Here is a 19584-nt window from a genome sequence, read left to right as displayed (position 1 = left end):
TATGGAAGGTGTCACGGTGGTTCACTTCTCTGTTGAACCATTAGCTGACATTGCACTGTAGGGTTTGGTTAATCCAGATTACTTCAGTAAATATTACATAATATTTTATTGTTATCCCTATATCTTCTATGCTCACTGAGCTCTGATGGTTCAGATTAGGTCAGGCTGAATTTGTACAGTTGACAATGTGTTGAGTGAGGCTAGAGTTTACTGGAGAATGAGTTCCTGTTGTCTGACGTTCACGTCATCTAAAATATTCTAAGTATGGCAAGTGGCTCAGAAATATGAGAGTCTTAATGTTCAGTTTTTGGAAAAGAGGCAAATAACCCAGTTCAAAAGTGTAATTTTGTATCCATCTAAGCAATGTGAAACTGATTCTGTCACTTTTGTCTCATTGACTGTGATAAATTAGTATTCATCTCAGAAAAGTTTAAATCCTAGCCTATTTATTGTATCAGAGCTGAAAATGTGTTGCTGGAAAAGCGCAGCAGGTCAGGCAGCATCCAAGGAACAGGAAAATCGACGTTTCGGGCATAAGCCCTTCTTCAATATGTATCAATATGTTTTCCTGATTTTTGGTAGATGGTGTTTGTCGGGCAAATCAAGTATCACAGGAATGTTGTCCTGAAGCTCTGCTTAACACACATTTGTGGGTGAACCCCTGGCAATTTGACTGAATGAGATTTATTTTTATTGTATCATTGAGAAATTTGGGCAGAATTAACTGATATGCAGAACATCTCATAAATGAGAGGGGGTTGGCAAGCTTTAATATCCAATGTGACCTGGATGTCCTCATTTGTAAATCACGGAACTAATCTACTTGTGCATCACACAATTAGGAAGGCAGGTGGTACAAAGGCCTCTATTGCTACAGGACTTGGAGCTACAATTGAATAGAGCACTGGTGAAATGCGTCCAGAATGTCGAGAGATGATTTGGTCTCTTTACTCAAGGGCATGTCCTCCTTAGAGGGAGCACAATGGAAGTTCACCATACTAATGTTTGGGTTTGTAGGCCTGTCCTCTAAAGAGATATTGAAGACACTGGGTCTTGATGCTCTGGAGTTCAGCAGAATGAGAAGTAATCTAATTGAAACTTGCAAAATTCTTAAAGGACTGCACAGGATGGCTGCAGAAAGGATGTCTCCCAAACTATGGTGTTCCAGAACCAGGGAACACTGTCTCAGAATAAGGGGCAAGCTATTTTGAACCGAGATAAGGAAGAATTTCTTCACTGAGGGGTTAGAATCTTTTGGAATTCTCTCAGCAAAGGCATTTGAAAGCTTAGAGTCATTGGATATGTCAGGACAGAGATTGATTTCTAGGTACTAATGAAAGCAAGGGATATAGAAATAAGCAATACTAGCATTTACAATGTGGAAAATTGCCCAGATATATCCTGTTCTCAAAAAAACAGGACAAATCCAACCTGACCAATTACTGCCTCCTCAGTCTACTCTCAAATCATCAGGCAAATGATGGAAGGTGTTATCAGCAGTGCTATCAAGCAGCGCCTGCTTAACAATAACTTGCTCAGTGATGGCTAGTTTGGGTTCTGTCAGGGTTACTCTGCTCCTGACCTCATTATAGCCTTGGGCAAACATGGGCAAAAGAGATGAATTCCAGAGCAAGGGTGAGAGTGACAGCCCTTGTCAGAAAAGGTTATATTTGACTGAGTGTGGCATCAAGGAGTCTCAGCAAAACTGGAGTCAGTGGGTTGGGAGAAATTTGCTCCTGGTTGGTGTCTTACTGGGGCACTTAGGAAAATGGTTGTGTTTGTTGGATATTAGTTATCTCAGCTGCAGGAAACCTCTGCAGGAGTTCCTCAGGGTAAAGTTCTTGGTCCAACCATCAATGACCTTACCTCCATCATAAAGTCAGAAATGGGGATGTTTGATTGCACAATGTTCAGTACCATTCACAACTCCTCAGCTACTGAAGCAGTCCATATTCAAATGCAACAAGATTTGGACAACAGCTGGTTTGGATGGAAAAGTAGCAAATAATGTTTGCTCCACACAAATGCCAGGCAATGAGAATATCCAATAAGAGAAAATCTAACCACTGCCCCTTGATAGTCAATGGTGATCAATATCCTTGGTGTTGCCATTGAGAAAAACCAACTGGACTCACCATATGTGCAAGAGTGGGTCAGAGGCTAGGAATATTAACTCACCACTTGACCCTGCAAAGCCTGCCTATAAGGCACAAGTCAGGAGTGTGATGAAATACTCCCCACTTGTTTGAATGGGTGCAGTTTTAACAACACTTGGGAAGCTTGATGCCATCAAAGACAAAGCAGCCTCCTTATTTGGCAGCATAGGCACCATCATCTACCCCCTCCACCATTAGTGTTCAGTAGCAGCAATGTGTACTATCTACAAGATGCACTGCAGAAATTCACAAAACATCCTAAGGCCGCACCTTCCAAACACATTGTCATTTCTATCTAGAAGGACAAGGGCATTGGATACACCTGCAGGTTCCTCTCTAAGCTACTCACTATCTTGACTCAGAATATATCACTATTTCTTCATTATCCTTGGGTGAAAATCCTAGAATTCCCTCCCTAATGTGCATTGTGGATTTACCTACAACTCATGGACTGCAGCCGTTCAAAAAGGCAGCTCGTCGCCACCACCTCAAGGGCAATTAGGGGCAGACAATAAAAAACAGCTCGCCACCAAAGCTCATTTCCGAACAGTGTATATAAAAAAAAGCAATAAGATAGTCATAATTTGAATTAGTAGAACATGAGCTGCTATCTTCAGGCCATTCAGCCAATACTATCTTCTGAAGGTAAGCAGGGAAGATGACGTAGTCAATAATAACCACATTCCGTGAGTTAAAATTAAAAAATAATGGGCATCTGAAGTGACTTGAGTTCCTAAAAGCGCTCTCATGATCTATAATCTGCAGTTACTGGATTTCAAATAAAATTAAAATAAATTATAGAGGTGAGAGATGGGCAAGAGATAGTTTTGATGTTGCGTTTCAATCTTCATGAAATGTTTGAATTTTAATTATATAAAATTTTATTTGTTGGAAATGTAATTGTTTCTATTCCCATAATGTTTTGAACATCTTGTGTATCTTGTTGCAAAATCCCATTGTTAGATTACTTTGTGAATACAAAGCAGATGTAGTTAAGTCTTATCTCTTTTTTCCCCATTGCTCCTTTTTATGCGTTTGTACATTTGTGGTTTGCACCCCTTTGGGAGCTGAGCGCTTGAATGTGGGATCTCACTCCATTGTGCAATATAGTTGAAATCTGAGTTTTTGTTTTGATGTTTCAAAATTGCTTTTATTGAATTTTAACAACCACAGTTGTTTCGTTAGCTTTATTTTGGAAGAGCATCTGGTAGGTAAACACATTTAATTTATTATTCAGTCAATAAGGGGTAAGGACAAACAATGACAGCATAGTTAACCATGATTCTCAAAAAAAAAACTTTTTAAGCCAGCAATTCTACTGGAGAGTAGCAAAAACAAACCTTACATTGCTATTCGACAAAGAGGTAAAGGGCAAGACTGAAGTTTGTCTTAACCATGTATTGGGTTCTTCTGGAGTCTGTATTATAGACTGAAATTAGTGAATTGTAGAATGTGTGGCCTAACTAGAAATTAAGAGTAAGGGTTTGTTATGAATAGGTCATATCTAACTTAATTGGTGTAATTTTCCAAGCATTGACATTGTACTGGGATAATTTCTGTTGGTAAGATTCTGTTTTGTTTAAAGGCAGTGCATTGACTCTCACAAACTCATCTTGGCAGATACATTAATGCAATAATGAGGTACATGCTGTCTTTTGGATAAGATTTTAAACTGAAGGACTGTTCATTGATTTGACCAATGTCATGAAAACAAATTATCTACATCACTGTGTGCACATTGGACACTGTGTATCCCTGCATTACAATAATGACAGTGATTCACAAATACTTAATTTGACTCTTGAACATCCTGAGATTGTAAGTTGTTATGTAAATGCAAATTATTTCTTTTACTGCGTTCTAGGCAGCACATTAAGTCATCCTAATATCCTTCAAATGATGATACATTGTTAATGATACTGGAAGAAAGACGATAAATGGGAACAGAGAATGTTAAATTTGTAATCAAAGTTTTTCAAATTTGTGAGCATTTTTAAGGAAAGGAATAATACAAACTTGTTTCCACAGGTTGGCAAATAAAATTTGGGCAAAGCTCAGAATTGCAAATGGAATGAAAGAGTTGTGTATCAGAAGGAACACTGAGGCAGTTGCTTATTAGAGCATAAATGCTTCACCACAAGCGTTGAGCCGAGACTAATAATATTGTTTAAAAAGGAATTCGTTTTTGAAAAGACAGAGCTTTGAAGAAGTCAAGGGAAGAGCAGGGAAATGGCATAAAATTCATTAATTCCTGTTAAAGAGCAAACCAGTACAGTGTACAGATATAGTGGACTCTTGGCAAAGCTTGACTCTATACTGTAATCTTAGTGGTGCTATTCTCAGTTAAAGTTTCTTTCTGAACTAACTGAGTTGGGGACCTTGGAAGCCAGTAAATGGCATGAAGCTGTTTAGTGATGTGACAAACCAGTGATTTATCTGTATACCACAGTGCTGCGCTTAATGGCATAGCTGATTCTGAAGACTTTTAATGCTAGGTGACAGTTCTCTTTGGCAGCCGTTCACCTCATGGTGGCACCTTGCTTGTGACCCATGAAGTGTATAAGCATGAGTGTCAGCATTTGATGGTTAAAAGTACCAGGATATGGGAATGTTACATAATGATTGCTATTTTGCAGTAGATGTTAAATGCTTCTTAAAATGTATAACTCTGTCGCTTAGCTACCTGAATTCTAGTGGGCTGGCTTCCAGGTCTCCGCTGTGTTGTTTCTCAGGATGACATTATGGGACAACACAGGTTTTGTTATTCATTTTAATGCAGGAATGCAACTATTAGTCCTGGGAAAATAGTTGCGTTTTTCAGGACTGCTTTGGCATAAACATTCAAACACATTTGAAAGTGTATGCTGGCCTCAGTATAGAAGGGAAATGCTCTGGATATATTGTATGTGTTGGTTCTTCAGAAAGACTGAATGTGACTGTGGATATTTCTTCTTTCAACAATTTTAATACTTAAAATATAATTAAGCATGCTTTTCTCTACCATTGGGCAGAAATTGTTTTCTTATTTGTATAAGATAATATTTGACTTCAGATATTAGATGGGTCTCCAGTTATTCAGCTTGTGTGATATTCAGATAAGAGAAACAAAGTAGTGGGTGGGAAGTGCAACTGTTGGTCTACATGAACTTATACAGTAACCCAAAATGTATGCTACCACCAAAAATGAATTTCTACCTGTCGATTTGCGTATGTGGTAGGACCCCAGTAACAGTATGTCTACATGTAAGTCATCAGTAGTAGTAACTAACTGTATTTTTTTTCTTTTTTCTCTACTGCAAGGTTGCTGAGGCCAACTGAGTAGCCTGATTTCTGTCGCTTAACTCGCTAACGCTTGGGAATCGGACCTAAAAGCTGTCTGAAATCTGTTAACTACCACAGAACATTAATCAATCAACTGGAAAGCTTTGCTTCAGTCTTTGCAGTGAACAACAAAGTATCAGAGGTACAGGAAAATCTTATAAATGGGAAGAACTTTACCAGGCTAATCTATTTTTGAAAAAAAAATTGTCTGCTTGCATGTTTTATTACTTTGTGACCACAAATTATAAATAAACCAATTAAAAAGCTTTTGAGATTGTGATTCGGTTGTTTCTCCCTTGTCCCAGCTCTGTCCCTGGGTTGAGATTGCTGCTCCAAGTGCTACCCGGGATGCTGGAATTATCATGTGACAAGTTTAGAGTCAGCTGCTGCTACAAATATGGGCATAGAGATTTGTAAAGGAGACATAAACCTAGGCACAGCATGTGTCACTTAAAATAGAGATTGAATTACATCTGCACTCCAATTCAACTTTCCCTGCTCTCTAACCCAGCTTCACCTGAAGACTGAACTTAGTCATTGCATAACATTGTGTAAGAAGCACTTAATTTTTTTTAAATTTCCCCATCACGTTTAAAATGAGGCAATTTATAGTTTTTGCTGTGAAAGTGTTGTCTATGAAATGCCTCAGGACAATTTTGTGGAATGTATTGTAAAAGAAAATGACAGTTGTTTAAGTGCATCTATGCTGTGAATGAGCACTACGTGATGGTGAAACCCACTGAACCTTGGAACTCCAATAGCGTGATTAGTTTGGAGATTGCACTAGGTAATTACTGACAGAGCCTCACATTAAACAGTGTAGTGTTCTCTAAAGCATATATATGTGAAATATGAAACATTATGTAGTGGAAATATTATATGCAGTCATTCCTCTCTATCTGCAGTGGTTCTGTTCTGGAGAATTCCCTGTGAATAATAAAATTCGCGAGTGTGGAGCTCATTAAAAATAGGTTAAAAATCATGGATACGCGATTTGGCCCACAGTTGTTAACTTTTGTTATTTTTAGGTATGGATACCTAAAAATAAAATTTACCATTCATGATTTCGTGGGCACAGGGTACTGTAGACTCTCTCTAATTGTGTCCATGCACCAAACTGCCAACTAATCCACTGAACTGTTGCAACTATTTCATTCCCATAAGCCTTGTTAGTCTGCTGAGATGATGTGGAGGTGCTGGTGTTGGATGGAGGGTGGACAAAGTTATAAATCGCACACCAGGTTATAGTCCAACAGGTTTATTTGGAAGTACTAGCTTTCAGCGCTGTTCCTTCCTCAGATAGTTGTGGAGCTTTATCTTACACGTGAGATAGCTAGTGGAATTTTGCACCAACTTAGCAGTTGTCAGGAATGAAAAAAATTAAGTGTTTTTTATTTCTAGTATGCTGTGTAACATGGGAATTCCAGGTTGGTTGTGGAGCTAGACTAGCGTGGAAAGCGTGTTTTACAGAATCACAAACCTGTCCGTTATAGAGCCTCCTGTGCTTTTCACAGTCTGAGAATGCAGCAGGTGTTCTGTGCTGTGACCAGCTTCTCAAAATACCCTGTATTTGCTTATGATAAAGAATATATTAGCTGATATGCAACAAGATATAATCTTCAAGGTAAAGTAAAGGACAAAATTAAATCTCAAGTTGATATTATTCTACCTGATTCATCTGCATGTGGTTATCTGTGCAAAGAATGGAAAAAATCACCAACCTATTAATTTAAGGAGGTGAGGCAGTTAGTCATGCTAGTACTAAAGGTTATGTCAAAACATTAGCGGTAATATCATTCAGCAATGACTACATATTCAAGTCAAAGAACATAATCTGACATTTATGCCAAATCTGCAATGAGAAATGTTCTGTTTCTCTCTGCTAGCTCAGTTATAATATATATCCTGAGCTTTAGTGCTGTGGTGAGGTCTTGCCTAATGTTCCTGTAGTAGTTTTGAGTGCCTCATCCCAGGCCAGAATATGCTGAGATGTGCTTTTATTACAGCTCTAATAGTGGTTCTGAGCAGAAGTTTTAATTTTGGAGCACAACTGGTGCATTTGATGAACTGAGTGGCTATCAGTTCCATTTCTGTGCTTTGACCTATAGCTGTTAGTGATTAAATTGTACCATAGTTTGTACTGAATCGGAAATAACATGGTGTCTAAACATGTAATTAATTCAGAAATTGCCATGTGACTCTAATTTGCTATGCTCTATCCTGAAGATGTGCCCAATCCATTTTATGAATGCTGAGATCCTTGATCTATCTCTTAATATCTTACGTGCTTTTATTTTTTATTTGTATTTTATTTTTCGTGCAGGTTGTGGTAATCTCTGAAATTAACAGCCAATATGTCAACTGAAAAGGCAAAGGTGAGTTAGTTTACTGTGTAGCTATATAATTGCACTTCCCACCCTGATTCTGGAAGAAAACAGTAATAATTTCAATGTTGAACGGTGAATTATTTTTGTGTTAAATGGTCTGGGGTGACTACTGAAGAATGATATCAATGATCATTGCACTGTGTTAATGTGACATAGTTTGGCAGATGTGCTTGTTGTTTGCATGTGAGGGGATTACAGTTAGTTTAGTTGTCAGTTTATGATATGCAGACAGCATAACAGGAAAGGTTGGGGCAGATGGCATATTATAAATAATGGTCTTGAGTTTAATGTCGCATATAACAGGAGGAAAGACATGTATTGTCAAGTCATTCTTGTGCTTAACCACTTCATTTAGGGAGATAGAGGTTTGTATTCCAATTCTGGGTTAATGGGAGAGAGATGATGGGTCTGCTCCCATAACAGATTATCGTACGATAAAAATTGAACTCTGAATTGCGCATCCACATGGCCAATTTCTATTTGATTTATCTTATTGTTAACTATTTTCGAACAAACAAAAGAATGTGAAGGAAGAGCTGGAATCTATCCTTGATTCCCTAAAATTAATGTTTAGGATATGCTTTATCTAAAACTGATCTAAGATGAGACACCATTTTATTTGTTCAAACATCACAAACAGAATAAAAGACCTTGTTGACATTTTGGATTAATTATCACTCAGTGCAAGTGTGCACTGGTTCCATGTACTCTTCTGTATCATGAATCTGAATCCAATCCCCTCTATATTTAAAAAAAAACATAACTGGAAATTCTGAGCAGGTTAGGCAGCATCTGTAGAGAGAGATACATTTCCATAAAGGTTCACACTGTATTTCGAGGACAGCTATGTTTGCTGATAAGAGTGCATATGCACTCTATGCCCTGTTTAAACATGTGGGCGGGGAGAACAGGGACTGTTGGGAGGGAAGAAGGAGCAGAGAGGTGGGGAGCTTGTTTCTGCAAACTCCCCCCTGGCTTTTTACCTTCTCCTCCATCACCACTCCCTGCCGCTTCCTCTGTGGAGGACGTCAGTAAATATAATAAGAGGAAAAATTGAAGCAAACCACAGAAGAGAAGCAAAATGGACCTGATAGGTTGTGAAACTGTTAAACACAATGCTGAGTCTGGAAGATTAAGTGCCTAATCGAGAGGAGGAGTGCTGCTCCCATGTCTGTGTTGAACTGCACAAGAACAAAGCACTTGGCAGAGGACAGAAATATCAGCATTAGAGTAAGGCAGAGAATTGAAATGATAGACCACCAGAACTTTAGTCAAGCTTATGGACCGAATGGGGTGTATTGTAGAGCTGTCACCCAAACACTCGCCAGTATTTACTCTGTCCTCTCTGCTATATTCTTTGCATCTTTTCTATGATAAAACACTTGATCACCTCTGCTTCACTGAAAAATGTCTGTTGCAAACAATACACAAGATTTCTGAGCAATAGTAAGCCCATTATAAGATCCCATAGGAGTCTGATGCGAAGCTGTGTCCAATCTGGATAATGTAGCAGCAACTGTGGAATGAGCTTCTAGAAGAATTAATTCAGATTAATCAGGTTCATTCAACAGTGCACACAATTAGCTTCTCTTAAATTGTTCTTGTTTGAGCTGACATGATTAATGACCATTTTTAAATCTACTTTTTGTCTAAGATTCCTCTTTTTCTGTAGAGCATTATGTAGTTTTACTGTGAAGTTAAATAACTGACATTTCTTGATGTACTCGGAGCCTTTTGAAAGGTTGTTTTTTCATAGAAATTTGCAAATTCAGTGTTATTCAGGCTTCCATTCATTGTTGAGAATTCCAATGGAAGGAACCCCTATGTAACCTCTAGGAATGGAAGTCATTGCATCATTGTCATTCAAGTATCACAGTCAAATCAACAATCGCCTCCATAAACTAGTTCTAAATTATGCTCAGCAGCTGCAGTGCATGGATCATTTCTCAATTCTTGACTTGATGAGTGAATTTTGTTATTCTTTCCATCTCAAAGGCATTCAGTAACAAATCCTGGATAAATAAATAAAAATCTATTTATGAGCAGAGCTTCAGATTGTGAATCATAAGAGGCCCATATTGTTTGGGCTTTGTCCAATCATTCTTTACCTTGCATTTGCCGAGCTGGCCTCACATAGATTCTTCAGGTCCTTTTCCATTTTACCACAAACAGCTTCCTTTCACTACTGTGAAATTGGTTATACGTTGTGACAACCATTAAGCTAGAAGAAGAACAGTAAGGAAATTTGCAGTTTTTAAAACGTGTCTGTGGAATGTGTAATGTTTTTAAGCATATTTGTTTATCTTTTTAAGAAAAATGCAGTTTAATTTTCTGGGACAGAAACTAGTTGTCCATACGATTTAAGCAGCTCTTGAGTTGGAGGCAGTACCAACAAGAAAAAGATAATATATGACAGTTTCTTAGTTGATTGGCACAAAAAGCTGGAAGCAGAAGAGAGTTAACATATAGATGCTGGAGCTCCGAGGCACTGTTTGAGTGAGCTAAAAGAAGTCTGATGTTGGGTAGGCTGTGAAAGTAGTTTGGAAATATTCAAAGGTTAGGTGATATACCAAGAGTGACCAAGTAGTGAATTTGGTGTTTGGTTTTGGTCAGATAGAATGTTATTCTGGAGAGCTATACCATCGGACTATTGTGATCCCAGGGTAGTGAATTTGTAGAAATGTGTATTGTTGAAGATAAATGTAAAAGCTGTTGGGAGTAGGACTCCTGACCTACACTGTATAAATAAAGGAGATCAAATTGTAGAGCTATATAGCTACAAATTGTCATCCACAAGCAATATCCTCTCGTGTGTTTGTTTAATTTGTATCTTTGTTGTATTGACTGTTTAAAGTGAAATTTGCATTACAACAGGAGCTACACATTTGATCAACCAAATTGCTTGGTTTTGGAGCAATTAGTAACTCTACAATGAGATATAAGGCTTAAATCTTCACTGGAAGAGAGCAGTTCCACCCAAACATTCTCACTATTCACTGAGGTTCCCGACATTGTGTGACAGGAATCTGAGGACCTTTGATCATCTGCCCTAATGTGTGCAGTAGTCTTCAGGATAAACTCTGCTTTCATGAATTCAGTTGTCTGTGTTAATATGTTGAATTTATATCTTGGGACAAAATATATTATAGAAGATATTGCAACATGTAAAGTACTAGTTCAGAAATTTATTTTTGTAAATGATGTCCACCTTTTGGCATTTTCAGTGAAAAACTCAATATTCCTTTGGGTACGTAGTACTCAATATATCACTGCCAAATATGTAAGTTATATGTTAAAATTATCGTTACTGGGATTACTATCTTTGTGTTCTCCTTTGTCAGCCATAGCTCATAGTCGCACTGATGAGTCAGAAGTTTATGTTCCATTTTCTCTACATGATTTGAGCACAAAAGTCTAGGGCTGACGTATGTCAGAGGTGTTGACTTTTGGTGTGGTGTTAAACCAAGATCCTCCTGTCCCCACCAGATGGGTATAAAAGATCCAATAGCATTACTTCAAAGGAGAGCCGGGAGCTTATTGATGTTCGTGAGCAAATTCTGATAACTACTTGTCCAAACAGCCCCAAACTGGCCTTTGCACATTGCAGTCACAACATTTAAAGTATTTCATTGACTCTAAAGTACTTTCACACATGCTGACGTCATGGAAAAAGCTAGACAAAATACAAGTCTTCCTTTTTCCCAATTTGCATCTTGATGCCCCATATGGAGCCAATTTTCTGAGCAAAACTCACCAGCTGATGTCCTCTGGATCAGGTAATGAGCAACACAGGAGCTCATCAGCTGGTTTACCCACGGTGAAAATGGTCCTTGCTAAACAGGTTCAGGACAATCCAGGGCATCAGTTACAAACTGTGTATGAATTGATGAAAGATATAAACAATGCTGTAATAGCTGAAATTTGCAATATCAGTGAAATATGTAAAGTTTTTTTTGCCCGTTAATTCATGAGTGACTACATTATTTCTGATTCCTGTTAAAGTAAAAGTTACAAAGAGTAAAATTTTGTTGGTAATTTCTTTGGGAGTCATGAAGTAAATTTGGTTATCTCGATTTACGGTTCCCCAGGATGATTGTAACAGCATTCTTGAGAAAAAAGTACGTTTGTACGGTACATCAAACATGAGTGGATTGTGTTCAGCTTTTCTGGTAAACCACAGTTAAAATCATATCTTTTGTGTTTTTATTTAATTTCCAAGTTGGTGGAAAATTTCTGTGTCATGTGTTGTTTCATTGTCACTTTATAGCATTACATGAAGACACATAATCAAACATTTAACAGTTTCAGAAGCTGAAAGTGTGTGGGTAGTATGATATAGACAAATGCTAACTTAGTGCCAAAAATAAGTGAAGACTTGCTTTCCATAAAGTTATATTATGCCTAAGCCTCTCTGTATTATCATTGGTATTCCTTGCAGTGGGTTATGTCCGTTCTATTTATTTCCCAGCCGTATACAGTGGAGTAATATACAGTCAGTTCTGCTTTAACGTGGTAGGTCCATTCTCGTGTCAGAAGAAAATTGAGTAATAACCATTTAAACTAATGGGGTTGGAATCGCTTTATAACTAATACACTTTAAAAGCTTGCACTTTAGGAACAGTGCCCCCAATTTGTCAATTGTGTTATAGTGAATTTGCATTAATGAAATGCACGTTACTGCAGAATGACATGTAACAACTATGGAATAGTCCAATACAGAAGAAGGTCATCTACTTCATTGCTTTTTAAAAGAGCTAACCAAGACTCAATCCATTTAATCTACTTCCTTTTACTTTCTATATCCTTTGCAATTTTGCTATGATTGAGTCTTTAGCCAATTAATTTCATTTTTGAAAGTTAATCTTAGTAGACAGCATGGTGAAGAAGGTATTTGGTATGCTTGCCTTTATTGTTCAGTGCATTGAGTAAAGGAGTTGGGATTGAGTAATAACCATTTAAACTAATGGGGTTGGAATCGCTTTATAACTAATACACTTTAAATGCTGTTCCAGCAATAAAGTTTCAACTTTGATCTCCAGCATCTGCAGACCTCACTTTCTCCCTAAAGGAGTTGGGATGTCATGTTTTGGCTGTATAGGACATTGGTTAGTCTACTTTTGGATTACTGCATTCAATCCTGGCCTCCCTACTGTAGGAAGGATGTTGTGTAACAGGGTTCAGAAAAGGGTTCAGAAAGAATTTACAAGGATGTTGCCAGGGTTGGAGGGTTTGAACTAAAATGAGAGGCTGAATTGGCTGGAGCTATTTTGCCTAGATCATAGGAGGCTGAGAGATGACCTTATTGAGTTTTATAAAACCAGTTACTATGGGTCCTTGATGTATGTACCAGTCAGGCAGGGAGGAAGTTGTCGAGCGTGGGAGCTGTGGTTTACTAAGGAAGTTGAATCTCTTGTCAAGAGGAAGAAGGCGGCTTACGTTAGGATGAAATGTGATCGTTCATTTAGGGCACTTGAGACTTACAGGTTAGTCAGGAAAGACCTAAAGAGAGAGCTAAGAGGAGTCAGGCAGGATCAAGAATAACACTAAGGCTTTTTATTGGTCTATTAGAATAAAATGACTAGAGTAAGATTGGGCCAATCAAGGATAGTAGTGGGAAGCTGTGCATGGAGTCAGAGGAGACCGGGGAAGCAGCAAATGAATACTTTTCGTCAGTATTCACACTCGAGAAAAAAATGTGGTTGAGGTGAATACTGAGATACAGACTACTCGACTAGATGGGATTGAGGTTCACAAGGAGGAGGTGTTAGCAATTCTGGAAAGTGTAAAAATAGATAAGTCCCTGGGCCAGATGGGATTTATTCCAAGATTCTCTGGGAAGCCAGGGAGGAGATTGCCAAGCTTTTGGCCTTGATCTTTATATCGTCATTGTCTACAGGAATCGTGGCATCTGCAGACCTCACTTTCTCCCTAAAGGAGTTGGGATGTCATGTTTTGGCTGTATAGGACATTGGTTAGTCTACTTTTGGATTACTGCATTCAATCCTGGCCTCCCTACTGTAGGAAGGATGTTGTGTAACAGGGTTCAGAAAAGGGTTCAGAAAGAATTTACAAGGATGTTGCCAGGGTTGGAGGGTTTGAACTAAAATGAGAGGCTGAATTGGCTGGAGCTATTTTGCCTAGATCATAGGAGGCTGAGAGATGACCTTATTGAGTTTTATAAAACCAGTTACTATGGGTCCTTGATGTATGTACCAGTCAGGCAGGGAGGAAGTTGTCGAGCGTGGGAGCTGTGGTTTACTAAGGAAGTTGAATCTCTTGTCAAGAGGAAGAAGGCGGCTTACGTTAGGATGAAATGTGATCGTTCATTTAGGGCACTTGAGACTTACAGGTTAGTCAGGAAAGACCTAAAGAGAGAGCTAAGAGGAGTCAGGCAGGATCAAGAATAACACTAAGGCTTTTTATTGGTCTATTAGAATAAAATAACTAGAGTAAGATTAGGCCAATCAAGGATAGTAGTGGGAAGCTGTGCATGGAGTCAGAGGAGACCAGGGAAGCAGCAAATGAATACTTTTCGTCAGTATTCACACTCGAGAAAAAAATGTGGTCGAGGTGAATACTGAGATACAGACTACTCGACTAGATGGGATTGAGGTTCACAAGGAGGAGGTGTTAGCAATTCTGGAAAGTGTAAAAATAGATAAGTCCCTGGGCCAGATGGGATTTATTCCAAGATTCTCTGGGAAGCCAGGGAGGAGATTGCCAAGCTTTTGGCCTTGATCTTTATATCGTCATTGTCTACAGGAATCGTGCCAGAAGACTGGAGAATAGCAAATGTTGTTCCTTTGTTCAAGAAGGGGCGTAGAGACAACCCTGGAAATTATAGACCTGTGAGCCTTTCTTCAGAGTGGGTAAAGTGTTGGAAAGGGTTATCAGAGATAACTTAAGAGATTCCCTTCAAAGTGAACAATCTTCCTAGATCTTCCTCCTTTGGAATTTTGTCAAAGAAAAATGCTGAGAATGCTGGAGATTTGAAATAAAAGCAGGAAGTCTGAGACTGAGCAAGTTTGGCGGCAGATTGCAAATTTCTCAAGTTGAATACTGCTCCCCCAAGTCCCCGTATATCAGAAACAGTGGGTCTCGTACCAGATATTGGAGAAGACTATATAAACCTCCAAATCTCTGAACACCTAATTATCACAACTAAGTTTCTTCTAAGTTGAGTGGCTGTGCAGCTGCTCTGAAGGTCCATGCAGGATGATCAGCATGCCAATGATGTTCCCAGCATTGACTTCTTATCTGGGATGTTGCTGCCATGCATGGATCTTGGAGGCCCATGCAGAAGAACCGAAACAGTTAGAGCGATTGTGAACCACAGGCCTCTGTTTTCTGTCCCTTAACGTGGAGGAGCCGGTGTTGGACTGGGGTGGACAAAGTTAAAAATCTCACAACACCAGGTTATAGTCCAACAGGTTTATTTGGAAGCGCTGGCTTTCTTAGCACTGCTCCTTCATCAAATAGTTATGGGGGGAACAGTGCTCCAAATAAACCTGTTGGATTATAATCTGACATTGTGTGATTTTTAATTCCGTCCTTTTAGGTGTTTTTTTGTTTCTGCTCTGCAACTAAGCATCCCTGCTGATAAATCTGGTATGGACTCTTAGAAAGCATACATAGAATGTCAAGTATGTACACATTTTACCCTCTCTTGTTACTCCAACAAAAAATTCAAAGGCAGTTTGCTCTGAACTTCATGCTAGCTCTCTTTAATCAGTGCATGGTTGTCTAAGTGGCTGTTAATTTTTCTCCAGAGTTTCTAGTATCATTCCCAGGCATTTGAACTAACTGACATGTAATTACCAGATTTACCTTTTTTCCCTTATTTTAAAAGCATGTACAACATTTCAGTTCTCTGACCATTCTCTCGTGCATTTTGCATAAGCTTTAGATATGATCTACTTCCCTGTAGAAGCCCTTCTCCTATCTGATTTTGACTATGATAGTTTATGTGGTGTAGAATGGTAAACATATATGAGAGGGTAAATAGTTAATCCCTTTCATAAGATGTGTACTGAAAAAGATATGATTTTGCTGTACATACTTCACTCCTGACTGATAAAGATCAAACTAATGTTTCCTAAGACTTGGATGAAAAGTTATAAATTAGTTTATTAAGAAGTAAGATCAATAACAAAATTAAAACAAGCATTGTGTTTTTGCTGCATTTTAATACATTGAGTTTTAAAAACAAACTATTTTTTGCAATCTTTCTAAACAATTGGGATCTCATATTTTGTAGAACTCTTAAGTACAAAATTAACCATTTAAGTTCTCCATTAACCATCATTATCTTGTGATCCTCCACAAAAGGATCTAAACTTCCAAGTTTCATTTGTGCTTGATTCCCGTAACCTTAGTTTGTATGGTACTGGATGGTCAGAAGTTGTAAATTGGTTGTAAAACGGTGAAAAACTAAGTTCATAGGTATTGGGACAATCACCTCAAAAGCAGAAAAGCCATTTATACAATTTCAAAGTAGTGAAGTTGGGCATCTTGCTCAAGGGAATAGGCCACATAAGACCATAAGACATAGGAGTGGAAGTAAGGCCATTCGGCTCATCAAGTCCACTCTGCCATTTAATCATGGCTGATGGGCATTTCAACTCCATTTACCCGCACTCTCCCCGTCGCCCTTAATTCCTTGCGAGATCAAGAACTTATCAATCTCTGCCTTGAAGACATTGAAATTCCTAGTTTCCACTGTGCTCTGTGGTAATGAATTCCACAGGCCCACCACTCTTTGGCTGAAGAAATGTCTTCTCATTTCCGTTTTAAATTGACCCCCTCTAATTCTAAGACTGTGCATACAGGTCCTAGTCTCCCTGTCTAACGGAAACAAATTTCCAGCGTCCATCTTTCTAAGCCATGCGTTATCTTGTAAGTTTCTACTAGATCTCCCCTCAACCTTCTAAACTCTAATGAATACAATCCCAGGATCCTCAGCCATTCATCGTATGTTAGGCCTACCATTCCAGGGATCATCTGTGTGAATCTCTGCTGGACACGCTCCAGTACCAGTATGTCCTTCCTGCGGTGTGGGGTCCAAAATTGTACACAGTATCTAAATGGAGCCTAACTAGAGCTTTATAATGTTTGAGAAGCACATTGCTGCCATTATATTCCAACCCTCTTGAGATAAATGATGCCATTACATTTGCTTTCTTAACCATGGACTCGACCTTTAGAGAATCCTGGACTAGCACTCCCAGATCCCTTTTTCTTTGGCTTTCTGAATTTTCTTGCAGTTTAGGAAATAGTCCATGCCTGTATTCTATTTTCCAAAGTGCAAGACCTCGCATTTGCTCACGTTGAATTTCATCAGCCATTGCCTGGACCACTCTCCTAAACTCTCTAAATCTCTCTGCAGCCTGCCCACCACCTCAGTACTACCTGCCTGTCCGCCTAACTTCGTATCATCAGCGAATTTCATCCATTAATATATAAAGTGAAAACTGCGGCCCAAACACTGAACCCTGCAGGACACCACGTGTCACCAGCTGCCATTCTGAAAAAGAATCTTTTATCCCAACTCTCTGCCTTCTGTCAGACAGCCAATCCTCAATCCATGCCAGAGGATCCAAGCCATGCAATGACTATAAGCAGATATACATGTAATCAGTAGCATATTGATAAATATTAATTCTTCACCAAAAAAAAGCTTTGTTTCCTAACACTGAACAATCCTTAAACAAATGTCAGTGCTTATTTTGAAGTGGTGTCTGTGTTCCTGAATTTTTTTGACCCTGAATTTGAATACTGAGCTGTAAAGATAATATATTCCCCATAGAAATTGCAGGGAATTCATTCTTAGAAAATAGAAATTCACTGGAGTAGTCTTAAAAAAAAAATTAAATTGTTCAACTTAATCACATCTGAGAAAGTGGTCACTAGATTTGTACTCAGCAGGGAACCAGCCTAACCACGGCAGATAGATATCTGCAAGTGTGGAGAGGAGCTTTTCTCCAATGTTGTTCATCTGTTAGCTTTCAGTATTGTTGACATCGAGGAACGAAAGTGTCATGTCAATAAAAGCAGTGTTTGTAGAGTGTAGGTTCATTGTAACTTGTAAATTTAGAAGCAGTACATGTTTACATGGCTTGACTTTGATTTGTGCAGAGTAATTTGTCTTGTTATGAACTGATAATGATCTACTAGGGATGGGAGAGCAGAGGAAAGAGGGTATTGCACTTTTTATCCTCAATAGATGACATTTCTTTTTGTGTGACACTTCTCTAGTTTTCTTTTCCTCCCTAATTTTGATTTATTGTCTTATTTGTGATCTAACAAGTGATTGCGGGCAATTGTTTGTTCAGATTTGTCTCCAAGTCCTGTATCTTTCTATCTCTGTAGCAATGTTTTCTCTGGCTAAACTGTTGGATTTACTGTCTCCCCATCAAACAGTGTGTGTGCTTTTACTCAATCTGAGATTTATGACCTTGACAAATAATTGGGGAAAACCCTTTAATTTTGTGTAGAGAGATATTGTGATGTATTAATTCATGTTATTTTCGTAGACTGAAATGGTTAATTTGATGGATGTCTGTTTTCTTGTGCTCAGAATTGTTTTAGCTGTTGCTAAGGTGTCTTCTATTCATTGCGGGGCTCATTATGATGCTGACTGCTTGTTTTGTTTTATCACTGAGGGAACATGGAGTGCTGCAGCACAGCAACCAAAAGTGTTTTGACCTTGTTTTAATCAAACAAAATTGTTTTAAATGTACTTGACTGTTTTTCTTCCATGCTTATGATCCACATATTTGCATATCACAGTCATTGAGAAGTTTGAGTTAAGAAAATCTTGTCAACCTTAAAGACATACAGTTACAGTTAAAGATAATTATGAGGGCATGAGAGAGAAACTGACGAAAATAAACTGGAAGCAGAGCCTAGAAGGGAAGACAGTAGAGCAAAAATGGCAGGGGTTTGTGGGTAAAATTGAGGACACTGTACAGAGGTTCATCCCCAAGAAGAGAAAGATTATCTGGGGAGGGGCTAGACGGCCATGACTGACAAAGGAAGTCAGGAAATCTATCAAAGAAAGTGGCCAAGAGCACTGGGAAATCAGAAGATTGGGAAGGCTACAAAAACAAACAGAGGATAACAAAGAGAGAAATAAGGAAGGTGAGGATCAAATATGAAGGTGGGCTAGCCAGTAATATTAGAAATGATAGTAAAAGCTCTTTCAATACATAAGAAACAAACGACAGGCAAGAGTAGACATTGGGCCACTTCAAACTGATGCTGGAAGCCTAGTGATAGGAGATAAGGAAATAGCAGGAGAACTTAATAAGTACTTTGCATCAGTCTTCACAGTGGAAGACATGAGTAATATCCCAACAATTAAAGAGACTCAGGGGACTGAGTTGAGTATGGTTGCCATTACAAAAGAGAAAGTGCTAGAAAAGCAAAAAGGTCTTAAAATTGATAAATCTCCTGGCCCCGATGGCTACATCCTAGAGTTCTGATGGAGGTGGCTGAGGAAATAGCGGAGGCGTTGGTTGAGATCTTTCAAAAGTCAATGGAGTCCGGGAAAGTCCCAGATGATTGGAAGATCGCTGTTGTAACCCCCTAGTTCAAGAAAGGATCAAGGCAAAAGATGGAAAATTATAGGCCAATCAGCCTAACCTCGGTTGTTGGTAAAATTCTAGAATCCATCATTAAGGATGAGGTTTCCAAATTCTTGGAAGAGCAGGGTTGGATTA

General features: G+C 38.6%; 1 protein-coding gene across 1 annotated transcript in view; it reads left to right on the top strand.

Moving 5' to 3' along the window:
* Positions 1-19584, top strand: part of zgc:63587 (uncharacterized protein LOC393431 homolog) — a 139062-nt gene that overhangs the window by 3750 nt on the left and 115728 nt on the right. Inside the window, exons 2-3 of the mRNA XM_043716054.1 lie at positions 5457-5619; positions 7801-7852. Coding sequence (XP_043571989.1) covers positions 7832-7852 — 21 coding nt within the window. The 5' untranslated portion in view covers positions 5457-5619; positions 7801-7831. The remainder of the gene's footprint in view (positions 1-5456; positions 5620-7800; positions 7853-19584) is intronic.

The sequence above is a fragment of the Chiloscyllium plagiosum genome, chromosome 25 (genome assembly GCF_004010195.1).
Source record: "Chiloscyllium plagiosum isolate BGI_BamShark_2017 chromosome 25, ASM401019v2, whole genome shotgun sequence".
NCBI lineage: Eukaryota > Metazoa > Chordata > Chondrichthyes > Orectolobiformes > Hemiscylliidae > Chiloscyllium > Chiloscyllium plagiosum.
This window is presented reverse-complemented; position numbering and strand designations above follow the sequence as displayed.